The sequence below is a fragment of the Eutrigla gurnardus genome, assembly GCF_963514095.1.
Source record: "Eutrigla gurnardus genome assembly, chromosome: 10".
In the NCBI taxonomy this organism is placed as follows: domain Eukaryota; kingdom Metazoa; phylum Chordata; class Actinopteri; order Perciformes; family Triglidae; genus Eutrigla; species Eutrigla gurnardus.
The window spans coordinates 27361236-27384345 of record NC_139924.1 but is presented as its reverse complement, the minus strand read 5'-3'; the positions used below and the strand labels follow the sequence as shown (position 1 = coordinate 27384345).

At 43.8% G+C, this 23110-nt stretch overlaps 1 protein-coding gene across 1 annotated transcript in view; it reads right to left on the bottom strand.

Annotated features, from left to right (window-relative positions):
• Positions 1-229: 229 nt before the first annotated feature.
• The window catches only part of dph1 (diphthamide biosynthesis 1), a 54995-nt gene continuing 32114 nt past the window's right edge, over positions 230-23110 (bottom strand). The window contains exons 5-12 of the mRNA XM_084019429.1: positions 21504-21658; positions 18713-18834; positions 15206-15274; positions 14697-14853; positions 11022-11122; positions 4544-4622; positions 1201-1335; positions 230-767 (exon numbers count right to left, since the gene is read on the bottom strand). Coding sequence (XP_083875555.1) covers positions 687-767; positions 1201-1335; positions 4544-4622; positions 11022-11122; positions 14697-14853; positions 15206-15274; positions 18713-18834; positions 21504-21658 — 899 coding nt within the window. The 3' untranslated portion in view covers positions 230-686. The remainder of the gene's footprint in view (positions 768-1200; positions 1336-4543; positions 4623-11021; positions 11123-14696; positions 14854-15205; positions 15275-18712; positions 18835-21503; positions 21659-23110) is intronic.

The following is a 23110-nucleotide window of genomic DNA, read 5'->3' as shown; positions in this document are numbered from 1 at the left end:
GGAAAGTTCTCGGGATCAGCGGTGTCAATCAGTTTGTGCTGTGGCAGCCAAACAGCAATAGAGGGGTTTATTTATTTATTTAGATATATATTGACAGACTCCTCCATCAATAAATAATGAGGATGGAGAGCAGTCGTGACTCGCACGGCACGCATCCAACAACTCACTCTGGTTTTACGGCTCAGAAACACACAGCCTCCTCGCCTCGGCTGCACAAACACACAGGCAAGGTTCCATTTCTGGTTTTATTGTGTCCGTTTAAATAGAAAAGCAAGCATAAACATTAACATCGTGTCATAGTGAATCCCATTTTTTGATTTTAGCAGAATGCTGAGAAGTCTGGTACTGTACATCAAATAAAGTGCTTCACTGCGTTTCACTAAATCCTCCCGTCAACACTTGAATGTACTCAAGGTCATCTCACGCCTCCTCTCTCCAGCAGCCACACGTTTATTTCTCCGCACGGGGAACGTGACCTCGAACGCACCCCTCTGTTGGCTGATGTTTTCAGCTTTAAAAAAAAAAACGTGAATAAGAGCGGTGAAGCGTTGGTTCTTGATCTGTGCTGTGAAACTGAGTATTTAATGGCCGGCTCTGACTTGGGCTCGCTGGTTGACCTCTCCCTCTCCTGGTCTGACCTCCATCCGGCCATCAGTCGTGGCAGAAGCAGGGCAGGATGTTACGTGTCATTCCCCTTGACAGCCACAGGGGGCGCACCGGCTCTGCCCACACTGCTTGGTGGCGAGGGTGGGCTCCGAGCCCGGTTTCTGCAGGAAGGCAGTGGGACAGATCAGTGGGGCAACATTCTGCACATCAACTGTAAATCCAAACTCTTAAATAAATGAGAAAACACTTCGACATTTATTTATTTTCATGCCTGTGTGTGAACGTTGTTGTATTGATCCTTTTTTCTCTTATTTAGTTATTATGTAGTGATTGAGTTATATGTTGGGAATAAATAAACACATTTCAGACAAGGTCAAGGTCGCGACCACGCCTTTTAAAAAGGGAGACAAATCAGATCACATGTCATGTCGGCGTTACGCCACTAGGTGTCAGTGTGGTGCCAGCGATAAAAAGCTGAACACTGGTTTCACTCTCCCTCCTCCTTCCCTACATCCATCCTTCCCTCCTCCTTCCCTTCATCCATCCCTCCCGCTCTCCTCCCTCATCCCTCCCTCCTCCCTCCCCCCCCCTCACCTGCGTCTGTCTGCGTGGGGGCCTTGCAGGCTGGTTGTCGGGGTGGTTGGGCGCCCACGGCCCCAGGCTCTGATTGGAGTAGAAGTCCATGGGGTAGACTTCCTTCCAGCCGACCTCCTGCAGAGCCACAGCTGCCTGGGAGAGAACGAGATGAATAATCACAGATAACGGCAAAACAAGCTGAACCTCCCTCCCCCCCACCGATATCTACGACTGTATTTACAGTTTTTTGGGGAAGCAGCTGCAGGGAAGCCACGCCGTGATGAGACGTCGCAGCAGACAAGACAGGTGTCACGATGTTAAGCTTGGATAAGAGGCGGCGCTGTGCTGTTAGCCCGATGCAGCTGCAGCGCGTGACACACCAGCTGCTGGAGGACGGCGGCGGCGTGACAGTGCAGTGACATCAGAGCAGACTGGCTCCATATGGGAGACGGCGAGCCCGTGAATATTGATCGTGAATGAAAGGAAAGGAACGGCTGAATAAGTGAACAGATGAATAAAACTGAGCGCGCCTCGAACCAAAGAACAAATCGTTTTTTGATTGTTCATTTATGAATTCATCCGACGTTGGATTTCCAGAGAGGACGGCGTCGGACTTTCCCTCCGAGACGGGAAGATTTCAACAATGTGACGAGAAAACCAGTTGTTTTGACGCATCTGAGAAGTTCAAAGGGAAAAACGTGAAAATGCAGCTTGAAAGTGATGAAATCTCCGTTCCAGAGGGACGTGATTCAACACTGTGGTTTACTCTGTTAGCGGGGTGTGTACGGACGGTGTGCTGGCTGAATATTTAAACAGAAACGCCACTAAACATATCATTCATAGGAAGAAGGAATAATAAAGGGAGAAAAGCAACAGCAGCAAAGATAGAAATCAGTTTTTCTTGCTCTTAACTAAAGGTTAAGGTACTAAACTCAAGCAAATGGGGGTTATTCTTTCTATGTTTCCACATTTCACAGGTTTTATAAAACCAAACCTCGACCCTCAACGTCAGAGACCTCAGGCCTGTTTCTAGACCGGCTTGCTTTCTATCTGGTTTCCATCAACTGTGCTTCACGGGAACAGCTCCCTTAAAGGTTGAGTAGGTGATTCTATTCACAAACACTTTTTTATATTACTTAAAATCCTCGTAACACACTGATAGCAACGAGGAAATTAAATGCTGTGATGTCATCCGTGGCCGCGGCAGGACTGTAAAAACCCCGTCCAATCAAAACAGTCGGGTCGGAGAAAATGATTGGACGTCCTGCCTGCCTGTCAACTTCCTGATTGGGCTTTCGAGTTGGCGTTCTGGGGGAGTGGCTTTAAACATAGTCTGAACGAAGGGGGCGGGGCTTTGTCTGTTCGGTGACGCGTTCAAAGTCAAAATCTCTGTGTTTTTTTCCAAACTCAACCTTTAAGGTCTCAAATGATATTTCAACGGCTGCAGATGATGGAGATTATTATTTAGGTTTTATTGGAGGAATGTGGTTCTCTCAAAGGGAATTTTATTCTCCATATACATGCTGCCACTAGGGGGCAGCCTATCAGTCATTTTAGCGGCGTCTCCTATCATTTAAACCTGATGAGCCACATGTCATTTCTAACTGTTTTTGGCTCCTTTCCTGCAGGTTAACGTCGACTCAGCGATCCGGCAGACCCTCGGGGCCGTATCCTCCATGTCTCATCACGTTCTTCTCACTGTTTACCTGCATTAACGATCCTCCTCACACTTGTTTACGAGCCGTCCAGAGATCCTGCTGCGAGGCTCTTAGCATGATGCAACAGATGGTCACATGCAACGCCCGGGTTAGCTCGCTTACAGTTCCTTTCAGAGCACATTTGAAGATTCCGGAGTCCTAGAGACCTTGTGAACCCCGACACCACGAGTCCTCTACCCGGGTTTCTAAACGTAGTCCGCTTCGGTTCGGGGGGAGGATTGTCTCCCAATAAGCTTGAGGTCTTTGAACTCTTTTAAAAAGCAGCTAAAAAAACCCCCGATCTGATCAGCAAGTCATGTTTCTACTCTTCTTAGATCTCATATCCATCGTTTTATCTGATTTGATTCTACTCGACTATTATTATTGTAGTGATTTTGTTTTTATATCAAAGACCAAATTGATTTCTGTGTCTTTTGAGTTACAACACAAATAGTGGCTCAACTGAATCCCTCGAAACAAGAAGAAGAAATCTTCCTTTCCCAGAAACATCCTTCTGTGAGTCGTCTTCATTTTCTCCTCCTCTGCCCTTATTCCTCTCGCCTCTCACTTCTTCTTCACCCCCCCCCCCCCCCCCCCCTCTTTGGAAGCTAGCTTCTTGCTAATCCCTGCTCTGACAGGAGAGCCAAGTGTGTCTTATTGACTATAAATATAACATGAGACGCACTGAAAATAAATGCCCCTCCTCCTCCTCCTCTCTCCTCCTCTCTCCACCCTCCCATCTCGCTCCTCTTCATCTTCATTGTGAACGCTACAGTAGAGAAGCACAGTGCACTTAGACAGAAGCACACTCGTAGGTATGAGATGAGGGTGAATTAAGACGCCGCACACACACACACACACACACACACACACACACACACACACACACACACACACACACACACACACACACACACACACACACACACACACACACACACACACACACACACACACACACACACACACACACACACACACACAAGCAAATCATCTAAATGCACCGACATCGTTTCTTTAGGGAAACCGATCACTTCACAGACCTCAGCTGGAAACACACACTCATCACTTTTACTCCTAAAAAAAGGTGAACGCCATCATTATTCTTAACGGCCTCGTTCTGGAACGTATATATATATATATATATATATATATATATATATATATATATATATATATATATATATATGTGCAGCAGAAGACAAACACAGAATCACACACTCCCATATTCAAGACGAGCGATTACCCCCGCGGCCATTTCACAAGGAGGCAAATCAGCAGCACATCTTTGAGGAAAATCATTGAATGAATTAATAGTTGACATAAAAAAAAGAAGCTAACCAGCCGAGTCACATAACTGCCAACACATCACAAAGTGCACCAGCTGCAAACAAACGCTCGCTTTGAAATGGAGCCTTATGGGTTTCTGTCCAATCTATCTCTCTCTGTTTAGAACAACAAGACAGCTGCAGGGGGGGGTGGTCCTGTGGCCAGTAGGGGGGGCTAGTCTTCTGCTGATGCTGTTTCATGAGTGTGTGATGTGTGTTTTATAGGAGTAGGCACGATTCCTTCATCGTCGGCGTCGATGAGATACGAATGTCAGGAGGCAACGACATGCATGAGCCTCCTCCGATAGAGAGACTATATAAAAGCTGCATCTTTACCTCGTATGGAGACAGCAGCGGCTTGGCGAAGGCTGTGCCCCAGTCGATAGAGAGGCGTGGACAAGCGATCTGGATCCACCTGTAGGAGAGAGAAACAGTGCGTTAAAAAAAAAAGAGAAGGGCGAGATCCTATTAGACAGGCAGGGCACATCTGCAGCTGCATGTGGATACGTGACGCCTCCCTCCACCTGATCTCCAGCATCTGGTGGAGAGATCTGTCCTGATTTGCAAAAAAAGCTCTAAAGACAGCAACGCTACACTGTCTGAATGCATAGCAAGCCAGTCAATGGGTGTGGAGGGAGGGCTGGTTGCAGGAGGCATAAACAGAAAAACAGGGGAACACGGAGGAGAAGATAAGAAATACAGTGAAAGGAAAGCAGGAGAGGTTAGGTGAGTGTGAATAAAAAAGCCGCACCAGCCCGGTCTCCACGGAGGTAGCCTACATAGCTGGCAGACAGGTTGGAGGGCTGGGGGGGGGGGGGGGGAGAGTACACAGCGATAAGGAGAAAGAGCAATGAGGATGAAAACAGAGGGAGGGGGGAGAACAGAGGCAGCAGAGAGGAGGAAGTTTGGCAGAAAAGCCTTCGCTCTGGAAAAATGCATGAGAGAGGGACGAGGAGGGCGTGGATGTAAACAGCTGGAGGGAGAAATAAACAATGGGAAAATGAAGGAGGAGAGAAGCAGCCGAGGCTACGGGGGTTAGCTTTCACAGATCAATGCTATCCACAGCTCCATCTCCACCCAGGGAGGGAGGGGGGGTCCCTAATCCTGAAGATGGAGCTCCATCAGAATATTGACAAATATCAACGGAGTTGCGGTGCATATCAAAAAGCCCCGGAGATAACGTTAGATCAGAATGTCAGAAGGAATACACCCGACTGCAGTTTAAGTACAAGGAGTTTAGGTGAGCACGGGGGCGTAGATGGAGAACTTGAAAGGGGGGGAAAAAGAAGTTTTACAGTAATTAATACTTTCATGTGTTCACGACGGCGTCAAATTCCCCATCTGTTGAGTTTCCAACTGAAGAATCGATAGTACCATCGACTCTCACTCCACTCGGCTTTCTAGTCATAGAAATATCAAATACGACCTTGAAGTCAATCAGCTGCGGTTCATAACCAGATCCCATTTAGTAACCAACCTCCGGTTCTGAGAAGTGAAGCCAAAGCTGAGGTGCCTTAAAGCTGCATTCTCTCTGCTGGCCACCAGGGGGCGACTCCTCTCTGGTTGTATAGAAGTCTATGAGAAAATGGTCTTACTTCTCTCTGCTGGCCACCAGGGGGCGACTCCTCTCTGGTTGTATAGAAGTCTATGAGAAAATGGTGCTACTTCTCTCTGCTGGCCACCAGGGGGCGACTCCTCTCTGGTTGTATAGAAGTCTATGAGAAAATGGTCCTACTTCTCTCTGCTGGCCACCAGGGGGCGACTCCTCTCTGGTTGTATAGAAGTCTATGAGAAAATGGTCCTACTTCTCTCTGCTGGCCACCAGGGGGCGACTCCTCTCTGGTTGTATAGAAGTCTATGAGAAAATGGTCCTACTTCTCTCTGCTGGCCACCAGGGGGCAACTCCTCTCTGGTTGTATAGAAGTCTATGAGAAAATGGTCCTACTTCTCTCTGCTGGCCACCAGGGGGCGACTCCTCTCTGGTTGTATAGAAGTCTATGAGAAAATGGTCCTACTTCTCTCTTGATGTATTATCTCAGTAAACATTGTAAACATGAGTTTATGTCTCAATCTCTAGTTTCAAGTCTTCTTCAATCCAGCATGACGTTCATTTAGTACATTATGGTCCATTTAGAGTCCACCAGACCAGAAAGCAGGGGATGCTTTAGGGGGCGGGGCTTACCTGCTGATTGACAGGTCGTTACCATGCTACCAATGCTAGTTATCTACTAAGATGACTTTAACCCTTAGCTGTAAAGTTGACCTTGAATTATAGAAGCTAACTTTTGTTAACAGCTTCACACCAGAATCCACATGGATCCAGATCCAGTAAGGGTGCTGCTCTGTGTGGAGGATGAACTGTGAAGAAGGAGTGGCTGGAAGAGGGAGAGCGTTTAATAAAGACTGCTCCAGTAAATCCTCGGGGCGAGCTTTGAGAGGAGGGTCTGAGAGGAAGACAGGAAGCATGAAAGGGAAGGCAGAGAGCTGATTGGCAGATGGACCCGAGGTTGACTTTTCTAATATTAGCACAGAGGAGCAGTTCAAGATGCTCAGTGCCGTGGCAGGTTTTGCCCCCGAAGAATGTGGCCCAAATCCTACTGCCAGCCTTTATCTGTCCTTCAATCCAGCAGAACTGTGGAGATCTCACATCACAGCAGAGGAACGGAGAGAGAATAAGAGAAGGAGGTGCAAAGACGAAGGGAAACGTGGCCGTTTGTCTCCGACAGTGGAGCAAAGATGAACTGAAATAAAGAATATATGAGGACAATTTTGATAGAAACCTTCGGTCTATTCAGTCCCTCTCTGCAGGGTGTATCTACTTTAGTAAAAAGTTACACAAACTCCTCAACTGCTTCAAACACCTCAATTTAAAACTTGCCTATTCTTCCATAAAGTGGTGATGTCATCAAGTAACTCATTTGCATAATAACCGCCCAGCCGTTAGTTTCACCTTCAAGCAAAAGCTAGTAGAAGCAGACTACTCGAGGAAACGGAGGAGTCACTCCTGTTAGCTGGTTATGGTAAAGGGGCGGCTGGCCATCAGAGGAGACTGGGCTTTTTGGGAGGGAGGGGCAGGAGGTGAAACAAAGCACAGCCTGATGGGAAAATCATTTTTTTTGGGTGGAATTAAAGCATCTAAACTGGAAAAAAACAGCCTCTTTAAGAGACGAGGATTAGAGGAGGAGGATGCAGGACCGGTGCAGACTATATCCTGGAATGTATTAAAAAGGTAAGTACGCATGACATTTAGCTCTGCTGTCCAACGTGAGCCTCGCCATTACACCCCGACACCGTCAGGAAGACCTCCACCCGGTTCAATTACACTCGCAGGCTCGACCCGCCAACAAGCAAAGAACCATCAACCTTTTCGCCTTAAAAGTGCTCGTCTTTAACCGCCTTTAACTTAATTGAATGAGAACAAACAATTTGCATTTCAGCGGAGGTGAAAAAAATAAATTGAGACAGAATGATAAAAGACGGGGTGGCATTTGAAGTCTAGTCGAGATAAGTGTGTGGGTGAGCAGATATCTACAATAGTTTAAAGCCAGCTTGGAGACAGCCTAATTACACACTTAAGAGCATATGCTAATGGTGTCTTCTGTGTTTATATGAGTGAGTATGTCTAATGACAGAGAAAGCCTCGGGGTGGACTCGGGCTGAGCACTAATGCGTCCTCCGCCACCCCGGCGTCTCGCTCTCCCTCGCCCTCTGTCTCTCTGCTTCCATTCCCGACACATCGCCACACACCTGCTGCTTTCTAATGTAGCCTCCGGTGGCATGCTTCTGTTCTCACACTACTTTGAGCTGGAAGGAGGAAAAAAACAAAAACAGAAAAATAAAATAAATGCTGAAATATTAGCAGAAGGGATCCATTCTGTTAAATAAACCCAGTCATCGCTTCTGGAAGGAACCACTTTCATCTCTTACCTGATTAAAAAACACTAAAAACAACCTTCTTTTTTGTTTTACAGTGACGAGGGCATCAGCCACGGAGCTGGAAATGGAACTTTTTTTGGTACGATAAGAAATGTGATTGCCCAGATTACTATTCTTTGATGAGACGGTTTCTAATTTAAAGATACATTTGGTAAATTCCAATGTTTGAAATGGATTTTAGAAATTTGCCTTCTTTGAATTTATGAAAAATTATTAAAAATTGGTGTTTTAGGAAAAGTAAGGTAATGCTGTGGAGCGAAGTACAACCGAAGAGACATTTTTGGGCAACCAAAAAATACCTAAATGAACATCATGCTGGATTGAAGAAGACTTGAAACTAGAGATTGAGACCATAAACTCATGTTTACAATGTTTACTGAGATAATACATCAAGAGAGAAGTAGGACCATTTTCTCATAGACTTCTATACAACCAGAGAGGAGTCGCCCCCTGGTGGCCAGCAGAGAGAAGTAGGACCATTTTCTCATAGACTTCTATACAACCAGAGAGGAGTCGCCCCCTGGTGGCCAGCAGAGAGAAGTAGGACCATTTTCTCATAGACTTCTATACAACCAGAGAGGAGTCGCCCCCTGGTGGCTAGCAGAGAGAATGCAAGTTTAAGGCACTTCAGCGTTGGCTTCACAATTCAGAACCGGAGGTTGCCTCCTGGTGTAGACCCTGAAGACGCTGGAGGGATTATATCCTGGGAACGCCTCAGGGTCCCTGGGAGGAGCTTGCTGGATTGAAGAAGACTTGGAACTAGCGATTGAGACCTTAAACTCATATTTATAATATTTACTGAGGTAATAAATAAAGAGAGAAGCTCATTTTTGGCTATTATTAAAAATGCGAGACACTTAGTTGCCCGTTTCTTGGGTACAATGATGCAGTCTACAACAAGAGCTCTACAATAAATGCATGTATTATCTTCAAAGACACTGGCAACTGGGTATACATGTATGTAATGTATTTCTATATATATATTTACACACAGTACACAAAGTGGGCCTTCATTTTGTATTCAAAGACTTTTGTTTTCTTGACATCAATACCATAAATAGTCCTGGAACAACAGCAAAGTTTTTTGGCTGTAATGAGGGTTTGTTTTGGTCGGCTGAATCGTGCCGGGCTTACATAATTTCAGATACGTCAGTCTGAAGAGGGGCAGCCAAAAAAAACTAAAAAACAAAGAAGAAAAAATTGCTTTTACCATCATCGCACGCTTTCCAAACAACCCCCTCAACTACCTCTCTCTCTCTCTCTCCCTCTCTCCTTCTGTGCTTTCTCACCCACTCCTCCCTCACATCACACTGCTCATTACTCCACAGTGAGAGGCCAATCTGAGGGAGTGTGAGGAGAATGTGTGTTCACACATGTGTTGCACATCAATGTCTCGCTTAGCGCTTGTCCATCTTCACCCTTGTTCCCTCTCGTTGCAAGTCAGAGGAAATGGAAATGCGGCAATCTTCTTCGAAGAGATTTGCTCTTTTTTTTTAAGGTTGGGGCGCTCTGATAATTGTGTATTGAGGACGAGATCAATTTATTGTAAGATTTGGTTTAAAATTAAATTAGAAAAAAGTCAGAGGAAGGCACATATATTATTCTAGTGTTGATTATAGTTTGAACAAAAGTCCAGAGTGAAAAACAGGCACTTTAATACATTATTTAAGTAGACAATCCCGCCCTCTCCGCTCCGTGTGTCAAAGTGTGTAATAAGCTTGATTATTTGTATTTTATGCAACAAAGGCAAAACTATAGAATCTCCAAGACGTGAATGTCAATTCTGTGTTAACGAAGGGATGGATTCACTCCGAGGCTGCCGTCTGTCAGCTCTTTGTTATAATGTGCACTTTTGTGAATTATGCTGAATCTCCAGTTATGTGTGCAACGGTGCTTCCAGAATACATTTCAAACGCCAGCGTCCATGATGTGAAAGACTTTCTTTAACTAAGAGGCCGTGTTTAAGAATGAAGAAAACAATGAGCCAAAGTTATTTTACACGTGTGAAAGACAATAAATGTTATCTAAATCTTTAAGGTTGCAGCTCTGAAGTGTGAAGCCAAAGCTGAAGTGCCTTAAACTGTCACTCTATCTGCTGGCCATCAGGGGGCGTCTCACTGCTGAAAGATTTGGTTCCAAAAACGTATGAATTTCTATCTCGTAGCATTTCTAACTGTTGTTACAATCATTAAGGCACAGTGGGAGAAAGTCTAGAGGTATCACTGACCAAAGATCAATGAGAATGTAAATTATTTATCAAACTGTGCAGGTAGGTACCAAGGTACAAAGTTATCTAGTTAAATATAATTAAGGTCTTATATAACTCCAGAAATATTAAAGAAGATGAATCCAAATCTTTCTGATTCATGCTGGAATGGCTCCATTGAGACCAGGTGGGAACCTCAGGTCCTGAAAAGTGAAGCCCACGCTGAAGTGCCTTAAACTGTCATTCTCTCTGCTGGCCACCAGGGGGCGGACGACTCTCTGGTTGTATAGAAGTCTATGAGAAAATGGTCCTACTTCTCTCTGCTGGCCACCAGGGGGCGACTCCTCTCTGGTTGTTTAGAAGTCTATGAGAAAATGGTCCTACTTCTCTCTGCTGGCCACCAGGGGGCGACTCCTCTCTGGTTGTATAGAAGTCTATGAGAAAATGGTCTTACTTCTCTCTGCTGGCCACCAGGGGGCGACTCCTCTCTGATTGTATAGAAGTCTATGAGAAAGTGGGGCTACCTGCTGACAGGTCCATTTAGAGTCCACCAGACCAGAAAGGAGATGTTTAACCCATCTGCCAAGGCCACACAGTTCTGACTGAATGAACAGCACGTGTCCTTATTTAGCTGCGTGTTGGTTTTATGTATTTGTGCATCGTGATACTCACGCATCTACATCCTGCATCAGGTCCAGCTTGCCCGGGAAAATCTCCGACAGGAGCACCCGAGAGAAGGACTTGCCCAGCGACTGGAGCCTCGTCTCCAGGTGCTACAGGAGAGAGATAACATAAAATGACAGATGGAGTCAAACACAATTCTCTCCAGAGTTGTGAAGCTCAACAATATCAAAACGATAAGTTACAAATCACCAAAGGGGCTTCTGCCCACACGGACGGACCTATCATGGATCTGGGGCTTGTCCAGAAGGGTTTTTGCTCTACTGTTAACAATCTCAGCAAGGAAGCCTATTTCATCCAGCTCTCAGTGTCTCTGAGGCCTCATATATCCATCCGTCGCACGGCGGCAGACAGATCGTCCCGTCGGCCGCGGCCTTCAGCTCCTCCAGACATCCAGACAGGATGTGGAATCCTTAAAGCACCATTATAATCATAATTTCCTGAAAATGTATTAATGCTGCGAAATGGAATACAATGTACACTTAACCGGATTAAAAATGTTATAAAACCTAATAATGTAATAACTTGACTGCTAATTTAAGAAAATACTGTAATAACATTTTACCGATAAACACCTTTCACGTCATTTCGACTGATAATGATGAAATATTAAAAAACACCTTACTGCTAACATTATGACATTGAGTTCATTTTGGAAAATTAAAACCCAGGATTTATCATCATGAGTTTCATTCAATTTAAATCCCTATCAATGGGTATATGAAGCCCCGCCCATCCCCCATGCTGATTGGTCGATGCGTGAGTGGATTCATTCTCATACATTCCTCATAAGACATCTTATATTATTATTATTATAAGAAATCAGGACAGGATGATAAAGGATTTTTATCTCAAACACAATAAGTTGATCGTGGTAAATTTCCATTATTGGTATACGAGTGAGTTGAGTGACACAAAATAATAAAAAATACAGGATAAAAAAAAATATTTTTAAAACGCATTTATGTTTTATTGATGCGGGGAGACCTTATGATTCATGACCATCTTATTTCAGATAATTTTTCACAAAAAAGTATGTTTTTTTTTTTTTTTTTTTACAAAATGTAAGCGATCAGTAGGTTAAACTGCCTTTTTAAGAGTTTTAAACATATTTTAATGATTATCGGGTTAATATCGTGACATGAAATCTTACATATGGACACACACTTGTTGCTGATGCTACATACTTTATTCTCCAAGGGCCACACACACACACACACACACACACACACACACACACACACACACACACACACACACACACACACACACACACACACACACACACACACCCCCCCCCCCCCGAGGTCACGATCGTAAACCTCTCCGTCCATAAAGAACGTGTGAAGTTTAGGAACGAGCTGCTTTATTGTTTGACACACTGCGGCCGATGAGCCGCGACCGCCGGTGACTCACAGTCTTATAGATGTGACCTTCTTCTTCCCCGGGCGGAAAAAAAAACCTTCAACACGGCGGAGCTCATCTAGAGTCCACCGCCGACAACAGATTTAAAATCGTGATATAATAACGACAGTTTAGAGCTGATATCAGATTAATCAAAGTCATAAAGACATAAACAAAACAGCGGATATAAATCTGGAACTTAAACTCATTTTATTCCATGAATGGATCCTGACGGCTGGATTCTTTGGAAGACAGAGCACCAAATAAGTAAGTTAAAGTAACATTTGAAGGATTTCATGTCTTTACCTCCTCAGATTGAGCCGGATCGAGACTATTATATGACATATTAATAAATTAAACTGTCCTCCTCGGGGGTCCAGAGTTACTGCAGGAGTCCCCACATTATTTATTATTAATCCCAAACTTGTTTTCTTCTAAAGAATTGTCCAAAATAACACATTAACATGACTTTATATGTTGTTTCTTTACTTATTGTGTTCTTTATCTTTACTTACTGTGTTGTTACTGTGTGTACATTTCCCAGCTTGGGATCAATAAAGTCTGTCAGTCTGTCAGTCTATCTATCTATCTATCTTCTGTCAATCCATCTATCCATCTATCTATCTATCTACAACCTAAACTCCATGCCTCTGCAATATATATACACTAATTAAAGGATGAGTTAATTAACAAGTCAAACACACAACAGTACAGTAGAGTACGACGGATTATTAGGACCACTGTAGAAAAAACAAAACAAATAAAACGGAGCTGAGAGAGGAGAAATAATCCGTGAAAATAATATAGCATATTGCCCACCTCTCTCACCCCGTTTTCTTTTGGCATATATTCATGTATATATATCCGATATACAAACAAGTTGCTTGGTTCCGCTAACACTGGATGTTTGTCGTTGCTATGACAACAAGTGAAAGCTACCGCTAACATCTTAGCCCAACCGTCCCGATCAATAAACACCCATAAGATGACAGTTTGTCCTCATATGAATAAAAGCAACAATAAGCATCAACATCATCACCCTAAGGACCTTAACGAGGCGTCGTCACACGTTGGGATGATTAATCAGAAACATAAATACAACAGAGTAGATCTAAAACAAAGGAGAAGTGATGAGGAGAAGCAGTGGGTTAGTGGCGACCAGAGATCAGCTGATCAATCATTCCTGGCGTGCGTGCTAATGCATAATAATCCTACTCACAAAGACTTTCACTTTCTCACTCAACACTAATGGAGCCGCATTAGCGCTTCAAAAGGAGTTTTCTTCTTGCATTTATTCTGTTTGGCAATTTGCTAATAACACGAGCTGCAGAACATTTTGAGAGGCGACATTTTTCAAAAAGTAATTGATGATTGAAATTAGTTGTGTTGTGAAAAAGAGCTCAATTTTACAAATTTATATGTAAAAACTTTTACTGGAGGAAAAGTGTTGGACTTCATACAGCATCATCTACCCTTTTTAAATAATGACTTATACTTATTTCTCATTAACATTGACAAATCAATAAAAACAAAAAAATGCTTAAATCCCTTTGGAGTGACAGTCGGAGGCGGCCGAGCCGAGGCCGGCAGCGAGATCAAGGACAGACGTTTGCAGCTGTTTGGTGAATGTGAGATAACAAGCTCCCAGTGTGAAGACGGCTCGTCCTATTAGAGCTTCACGTCGCCACAACACACTCGTCAGAGGAGCTCAAGCTGCTAAATATACTGTTCAGGGCTCCTCCACCTTCTCCAAAGTCAAATTCAAGCACTTCAAGGTGCATTTCCATGCTTTTCCAGCCCCTTCCAGCTGTGGTAAACTCCATATTTGTACCAATCCAATCCTCAGTATTCAGTCTACTTATTCTGTCACTTGTTCATCACATTAAATGAGATGTTATTGTCCTCTAAACAACCAACATGATGTTTGGAGACAGCTTTTTACAGAAGGACCACAAATGAAAGGAAAACTAATTCCACTAACAGATCCACAGAAATATAATCACCAACTATTTTCATCATCTGTTCATCATCAAAAGTCATTTTTCATAAAGAAATGTCAGAAAATGCTGTTTTCAGTCCCTCAAATATGGAGATCTTCTTTTCTCTGTTCTATCATAGATGTCATCACATACAACACACATTTCAAGACCTTTATTCTACATCCAAGCACTTTCCAAGCCTTGAAAACACCACACTAACTCCAAGTGTTTTCAAGGATTTCCAGCACCCGTCCCAACCCTGACTGTTGATGCAGACTCTTACCTCCATGACTTTGGGGCTGCCCTGCCGGCCCAGCGTGCCCATGATCAGGCCCCATCTCTGGGCCGATCGAGCCTCGTTGATGGCCTGGAGCCTCAAGGCGCGCATGGCTTCGTGGTCGTAGTATTCCCTGGAGAAGACCTTGCTGTAGGGGTCGTATCTACAAACACACACATGCATCAACAAACCAGCCACATTGTACTTATTATCAACTACTGTTTACTGTTTAGGACAAAAAAAAAGGCAAAAATGCAAAAAAAAAAAATCCAATCATGAGAAGCCATCGAGTATGACAGGAGTTGAGTGTATCAGGGAACGACCTCAGCAAAACACAAATGTTAAAGTGTTATCGTGATGCTGCAGTAAGGTGAGTGATCACGAGAACAGCACCATACGATAGCGCTTCCATGTGTGAAAATAAAGGTTATCACGCTTCCATTTACAAGTCATCACATCCCAAAGCGTTGGAGCTATAATAAACAGAGAAACAAAAACATGTTGCGTCATAATACCTGTAAGCAGGGATGTCTGGGTTTGAGATCATGATTGACTCCAGGTGAAATCTTCCATCTCCCAGATAACTAGAGAAAAACACAGATATTCGAGTTATAAATAAATAAACTGTATTTGTGCAACACGCCAGACACTTCCTCCAGCTCCAGATTTCTCTCTCGCCCATCCTTTAAAGTCCATTCCTGTCTGTTTGCTTGGGCTGTTTAATTGAAGACCAAGGTGTTAGCAGGCAGAAGGCCCGAGGCTTCAGGGGGCGGGAGGGTCCGGGAAGGCGACCCCCAACGATCGGAGCACGCTGTTGACAGAGAACGCGAGCCCTCGCAATTAACCCGGGGTCGGGTGTTCACCCCCCCACCCCTCGAGCAGAGTTCACCACATGGAGGGATGAAGGTGCCTGAGAACACAAGTCTTACATAAACTGGCCTCTCGGGGGATCCGCCGGAGAAGGATCCCGCTGATAGCGTGAGGAGGTTCAGGTCGGTACCCCTACTCATTACAGCACGGGCTCAGTCGGCCTACTGAGACAGGATATGCAATTAAATCCACTAATTGGTCAGTGTTTAGGGCGGCTGTGAACAGGCTGTGGGAGGTACGACCTGGAGACACGGCGAGGCTTTATTTTTAAACCCGCTTGTGTCAAAGTGCACATGTGCGTCCCGCTGTGCCGTAAATAACAGCCAACACAGAGCGAACCAAAGGCCGCCACGTGATCCAGTCCACATCGGTCCTCGAGCTCGGCAGCTGAGAGGCTGGATGCTCGACTGCAGCTCCTCTGTCTGTCTATTGTTCTTTCATGAAAGTGCTGCTGGAATGGTAACGCTGTATGTGCACCTATTTTGTCTTACGCAACACTATATATATATATATATATATATATATATATATATATATATATATATATATATATATATATATTAGAGGTGTAACGATTCATTCGATGCATGGAGTCCTACCGACTCAACTAAATCGATCGGCTAAAATAAATTAATACAATGAATCGTTTTGGCTTCACCGATAATCGATATAAATGCGTTTAATCGTATGAATCGTGATTCTTACTTATGATTAATGTTTTAATACGTTTAAGACACTCTCTCCCCTGCCAGCATGTAGTCTATTGAAAAATGTTCAAAATAACTGAGCAATACATTTTTGTATTCAGCATGAAATATTATGCAGGACTACTTTTTTATAGAATAAATATGTTTAATGAGTGATTCTGTGGTCTGTTTATTTTTTCACCTTTCAGAAGAATATAGATAGTCTCACTCGTTTATTTAATGGATATAGAATTTTGGTTACAAGTTACAGAATCGAATCGTTCCAAAAAAAAAAAAAAAAAAAACCCCTCCTTAATCGAATCGCCAACTACTGTATCATTAATCGAATTGCTGTGAAGCCAAAGATTCGTATTTATATATATATATATATATATATATATATATATATATATATATATATATATATATATATATATATCAAACTAAAGTGGCAGCAGCAGCAGCAGCAGCAGATGGCAGCGCTTCGATTCCTGAACGCTCCAGTAGTTCAAAGATTTTGTAAAATGCAATTAAAACTAGATTTTTTCCCCACTAATAAATGTAGGATAAAGCAATGTTAAATATGAATTTATCGTACTATTACAAGGTGATGGAAAACAGCCACACACTATTAAAAAGAGCTGGTTCTTGGTGGATAATCAATGCTGTCGATACGCAGCAGTGATTCATTAAGGTTAAGGTTAAGGTTAACTAGCGCTCGGTGATTAAGCCTCACTTTCACAGCTTAATAAACATTCCTTCCATTAAGGCTCATGATTAAAATTGGATACTGTGTCTCCGACGACGACGGAGGCAGATATGAAAATAATGTAGCTAAACTTTTAAAACGGCAGTAAAACGTACTGGAATCACTTCACCTCACATTCAGTCAACAAACAGATTTTTATTGCGTCACAAATAAAACAAATCGTTTTTAAAGTGGAGATCGTAAAGGACCAATAAAAAAATCATGTTAAAATAAAGATTAAAAGACTGAAATATTATGTGAGTCTGTTCTTTCTTATAAAGAGACTTATTTATTTTTTTAAATTATCACATTTTTTCCAACTTTTCTACCACGATAGCGAGTCTGATGTATAAAAAATACATTTTATTTATTAAACGTTTATTTATGCAGGGCTTTATGAAGAATTGTAAATAAAAATGATAAAAAATGAATATATAAAAATATATAAATAACAAAAGGTAAAGTGATTGCCGCATATTTTACTGCCATTGTAGGAATTTTAACATTTTGACAGAATAATTTCCAGAAATCCTGATTATTTTGGCCAAGATAACCGTTAATAACTATCCTGATAACGGAATGTAATTATTAAAATTGCGATCTGTGATAAAATCCAATATCAATCCATCTTTAAAATGTTGTACATGTGATATAAAACGTGTGTGTGTGAGAGAGACAAAGTAAGACAGAAATGTACAAACAGGCAGCTCCATCGATTCCCTCCCATCACACACACACAAACACACACACACACACACACACACACACACACACACACACACACACACACACACACACACACACACACACACACACACACACACACACACACACACACACACACACACACACACACACACACACGCACACACGCACACACACTGATGCATATGGTGAAGCTCGTCCTTGTGTAGCCGTTTTAATCTCATGCACGGGGAGATTTTTAATCACATGGACGTGTGACGCGCCGGACGCTCGGGAATAACTCCTCCGCTGTGGAGCTGCATCGAGTTGTTGTGGAAGTGTTGCCTCAACATGATTTTTATTTCTTATTCATTCTTTCCGGATGCCAAAGCTGTTTCCTCCCTGCAGTGATGAGCATCACTTTGACTTAGTCAAGTCTTACATGCAAACATTGTTTTTTTTTAACAATTCATCATATATTTCATATTTTGGTGTAATTGACGGAGGAAATAAGAAAGTCATTAAATCACACAAGCTGAAAGAAATAAGACACACAGGTTGATCATTTCTCACCGTGAAAGTGCCACGGTGAGGAAACGTCATTTAAAAAAGCAACAAGCGGACGTGTGTGGCTGTTTTTGAAAAACAAGCCTGAAAGTGGCCGTGTCTGTCTGGGCTTTTACACAATTCAATGCTTTTGCACAGCGTGGAGGTATTTTTAGCCTCGCCGCTCTGGATCAGCATCTGGCTGTTTCTGGCTGGATTTAATAGAAGGCTGATCGGGAGCACACAGCTAGCTGTCACAGCTAGCTGTGACTGGTGTGATGTCATACTGATTATCATACATGTCACAGGGGCGGGCGCAGCAATGGCAGGGCTAATTATGGCACCCTGGGGTGGGGGGAGTTTGGATGAGTCAACACTGGATGTCTTTGGGTATCTGGATCTCTCTGCTAACTACCAGGAAGGAGGAGGACAGGACGTGGGCTCCAGCTCTGAGGCGGGAGACAGGTGGACGGAGGTTTTTTTCTTACATTATTGCGTTGACGTGGCGCTCCAGCCGGGGAGACGTGCAGCCCAGGATCTCCCCCGGTGACAGAGGTCGGCACTGCGGGACCAGGACGTCGTAGTCCGGCTTGAGGGCTGCACTCACAGCCTGCAGCGTGGAGGAGGGGAGAAGGAAAGGCCGTTAGAGAGGCACACCTGGAACTCCTCTCCTCGTTTGAGGAAAGTGTCTTATTATGCTCCTTTTCTGTATTTCAGGTTCCTACTAGAACATGTTTTAATGCTCAAAAACGCCTTGTTTTCCCATCCTGTCCTTCTCAGACAGTCTGTTTGAGCTCCTGCCCCTCCCTCCCAAAAAGCCACGTCTGCTCAGCTGGTCCACAAAAGACCAGATGTTTTGCAGTAAAAGTAAAAAAAGTGATACTTGTTCTTTAACGCCTCTTCCTTTAAGCTGTTTGAGGGCGGGACAAACAGCTGGGCAGATATTATGCAAATGTGGTACTTGGTGACATCACCACTGTACCGAAGAAGAGGCCAGATTTTAATTGAGGCTGTTGGGGAGAGTAATTCCCTTTGGACATGGACTTTAGGAGATATTTTACATGAACAAAAACATTTTAAACACACTAAAGGAAATGGCAGAAGCAGAAAGAACATAATAAATCCTCTTTACAGTAACGGATGGGTATTCATGAGCTACATATCATTAAAAGTACATAGAGTTACAAAAAAGACCAGCAAGAAGACTGTAGAAAATATACTTTTTGAAATTCCCTGAAACGTGTGAACCCTGTATATTCTTTATATACAAGAAAGCTCTAATACTCAAGCAAAATCAACATAAACACCTACATGTGTTTATGTGAGAAGAACAATTAAGCAACAACAGAAGAAAAAAGAAAAGAAGAGTTATTGTGCTTTGAGGTGGAAGGACAAATCGAATGACTTGAGGCTGATTTAAGTCGGTCCACCGGGAAAAGCAGTGAACTCCCAGCTTCTCCTGTGTGACCTCAACAAGCCACACACACACACACACACACACACACACACACACACACACACACACACACACACACACACACACACACACACACACACACACTTGTAAAAATAACAGCGGTTGCATTAATATGAAGCATTGTCGGGTCAACATGAATGCAGCAGAATGTATTATAGAGCAGAAAGGCAGCGAGGTTCAGGCTTTAATAGTATAGCTGCTACTGTTAATGCTGCTGCTGTTAATGCTGCTGCTGCTGTTAATGCTGCTGCTGTTAATGCTGCTGCTGCTGTTAATGCTGCTGCTGCTGTTAATGCTGCTGCTGCTGTTGATGCTGCTGCTGTTAATGCTGCTGCTGTTAATGCTGCTGCTGCTGTTAATGCTGCTGCTGCTGTTAATGCTGCTGCTGCTGTTGATGCTGCTGCTGTTAATGCTGCTGCTGTTAATGCTGCTGCTGCTGTTAATGCTGCTGTTAATGCTGCTGCTGTTGTCAATGATGCTGCTGTTGTTAATGCTGCTGCTGTTGTTAATGCTGCTGCTGTTAATGCTGCTGTTGTTGTTAATGCTGCTGCTGTTAATGCTGCTGCTGCTGTTAATGCTGCTGCTGTTGTTAATGCTGCTGCTGTTAATGCTGCTGCTGTTAATGCTGCTGCTGCTGTTAATGCTGCTGCTGTTGTTAATGCTGCTGCTGTTGTTAATGCTGCTGCTGCTGTTAATGCTGCTGCTGTTAATGCTGCTGCTGCTGCTAATGCTGCTGCTGCTGTTAATGCTGCTGCTGCTGTTAATGCTGCTGTTCATGCTGCTGCTGTTAATGCTGCTGCTGCTGTTAATGCTGCTGCTGTTAATGCTGCTGCTGCTGTTAATGCTGCTGCTGTTAATGCTGCTGCTGCTGTTAATGCTGCTGCTGTTGTTAATGCTGCTGCTGTTGTTAATGCTGCTGCTGCTGTTAATGCTGCTGCTGTTAATGCTGCTGATGCTGTTAATGCTGCTGTTCATGCTGCTGCTGTTAATGCTGCTGCTGTTAATGCTGCTGCTGCTGTTAATGCTGCTGCTGTTAATGCTGCTGCTGCTGTTAATGCTGCTGCTGTTGTTAATGCTGCTGCTGTTAATGCTGCTGCTGCTGCTGTTAATGCTGCTGCTGCTGTTAATGCTGCTGTTAATGCTGCTGCTGCTGTTAATGCTGCTGCTGTTAATGCTGCTGCTGCTGCTGTTAATGCTGCTGTTCATGCTGCTGCTGTTCATGCTGCTGCTGCTGTTAATGTTGCTGCTGTTAATGCTGCTGCTGCTGTTAATGTTGCTGCTGTTAATGCTGCTGCTGCTGCTGTTAATGCTGCTGCTGTTAATGCTGCTGCTGCTGTTAATGTTGCTGCTGTTAATGCTGCTGCTGCTGTTCATGCTGCTGCTGCTGCTGCTGCTGCTGCTGTTAATGCTGCTGCTGTTAATGCTGCTGTTAATGCTGCTGCTGTTCATGCTGCTGCTGCTGCTGCTGTTAATGCTGCTGCTGCTGTTAATGCTGCTGCTGCTGTTAATGCTGCTGCTGCTTACATAAAGAGCAGAGAGCTGAGCACGACGCTGAACCGAGAGGCCTCCCCCCTCCACCTTTCAAATCCAAAATAACTCCTGCTGAAAACCCACACTTGAACCGAGCTTAAGTGTGGAGTACAAGCTTGTTCATGAAAGCCAAGTATACTGTACCAATGAAAAAAACCCAAAGAAAACAAAAAAAACAGCATGTTTGCGTGGGCGTGTTCCCATACTTTAAACACCAAGAAGTAAAAACACACACACGTGACTACAGAAATACAAAACGGTGGCTTCATCACCTGCAGCGCAGCAACGAACTGGATGGTGCTGACGAGCGCCAGCGACGTGGCGGCGGGGAAGTTGAACTTGACCGTGTCCAGGAAGTGTGCGTTGTCCATCTGGATGTCCACGAACACGTACAGCATCTTAATCCCGGCGGTGGAGTCTATGGGGACTGTAAAAAGGGAGACACACAGAAAAGAGACGAGATGGAAGATAAATGAATAATTCACCGTGGCAGGTGAAGCCTGTGGGATATACACTATTGATGGCCGGGGCTCAAACATTAACACTCAGCACATGTATAAGGCGAACACGTAACACGGAGCTCATTCAGCTGAACCTCCAACACACACAGGAACACCTCAATTATTTAGGGAAGGAGAGAGGGACACGTGCAATTACAATTAATGCCATTAATTTCACAGGCCATCTAGCACACGGCTTCAGAGACATGTGCCAGGTTAAAAGCTGGCAAAAAACCTGCCGAGAGTCCAAGAAAATAAGGGCTCGGATAAGAAAGAAGAATTATCGTTGATCATCATAATTATTCTTCCTCTTGTGTTACATTTAATTTGTGGATCAGGAGGTTTTTGTGTGTGTTATGATTAAGCAAATGACCCATTATGGTGCAAATGTTTTATGAGCGAGTGCAGCTCACTTGATGAGAGATTAAAGCAACATTGAGAGAGATAGATAGCGGGGAGCAAGGCATGACAAGGAGGCAGGAAGATAAAACAAAAATGAGAGAGAGAGAGGGAGAATACAGATGGGTGGACAGGGGAGAGAGAGTGAAGATGTGTGAGATACACGTCTTTACAGGGGGATTGAAGGCAGATGGATGGAGGCTGGGGAATGGGAATTTCCAAGGAAAGTAGGCTGGAAAACTGAAATTCAATTTGGGTCTGGAGGGGCAGGCTTTAATAATGTACAGTATACATTCCAAGAGATAGGGCATGGAAGGTAGGAAAGGAAAAAGTAATAGGATACCATGTGTGGGGGAGGGTTGGGTTGTCAATTAACGGACAAAAGAAGTGATGAATGGCTCAGCAGCGACGAGGAAGGAGATGGAGAAGGATGTAAAAAGAGATGGGCATGAAAAAACCTCAAGGAGTTAAATTTATCGTGAGTGTAAAAAAGTGAGCTGGACTGGAAGTAACCGCTGTCCGTTTGCTTGTTTATGGCTTCACTCCCAAAAACTTAAAAAGGGCAAAAAGAAAAGTGCCATCGATCTGCGTTCGCATTAGCATGGTAGCCTGAGAGCACTTAGCAATGCAATTAGGGACAGTCAATGAGCCGGACGGGCCTCGCCTCTGATCCATCGGTGGGTTTTATTCATCAGCGCGTTGTGGCGATAAGGTCACCCGCCCTTTCTGCTGCTTATTAGCACCTGATCATACACAGATATATACGCAGCACACTCGTAGTGAGTGTACACAGTAAGTGAGACTAAGAAAAGGTTGAACATGATGCTGTACTGTATATACAAATGGCTCGTTTACAAATCAATGCGTACTAACAGGCTCGGTTCTATATTGTGCTTGCGGACAACTTCATGAATAATGAAGAAATCATTCGGCGCCGCAGCGTCTCTACGTCCGAGTTGATAAATCAGAATTAAACGTAC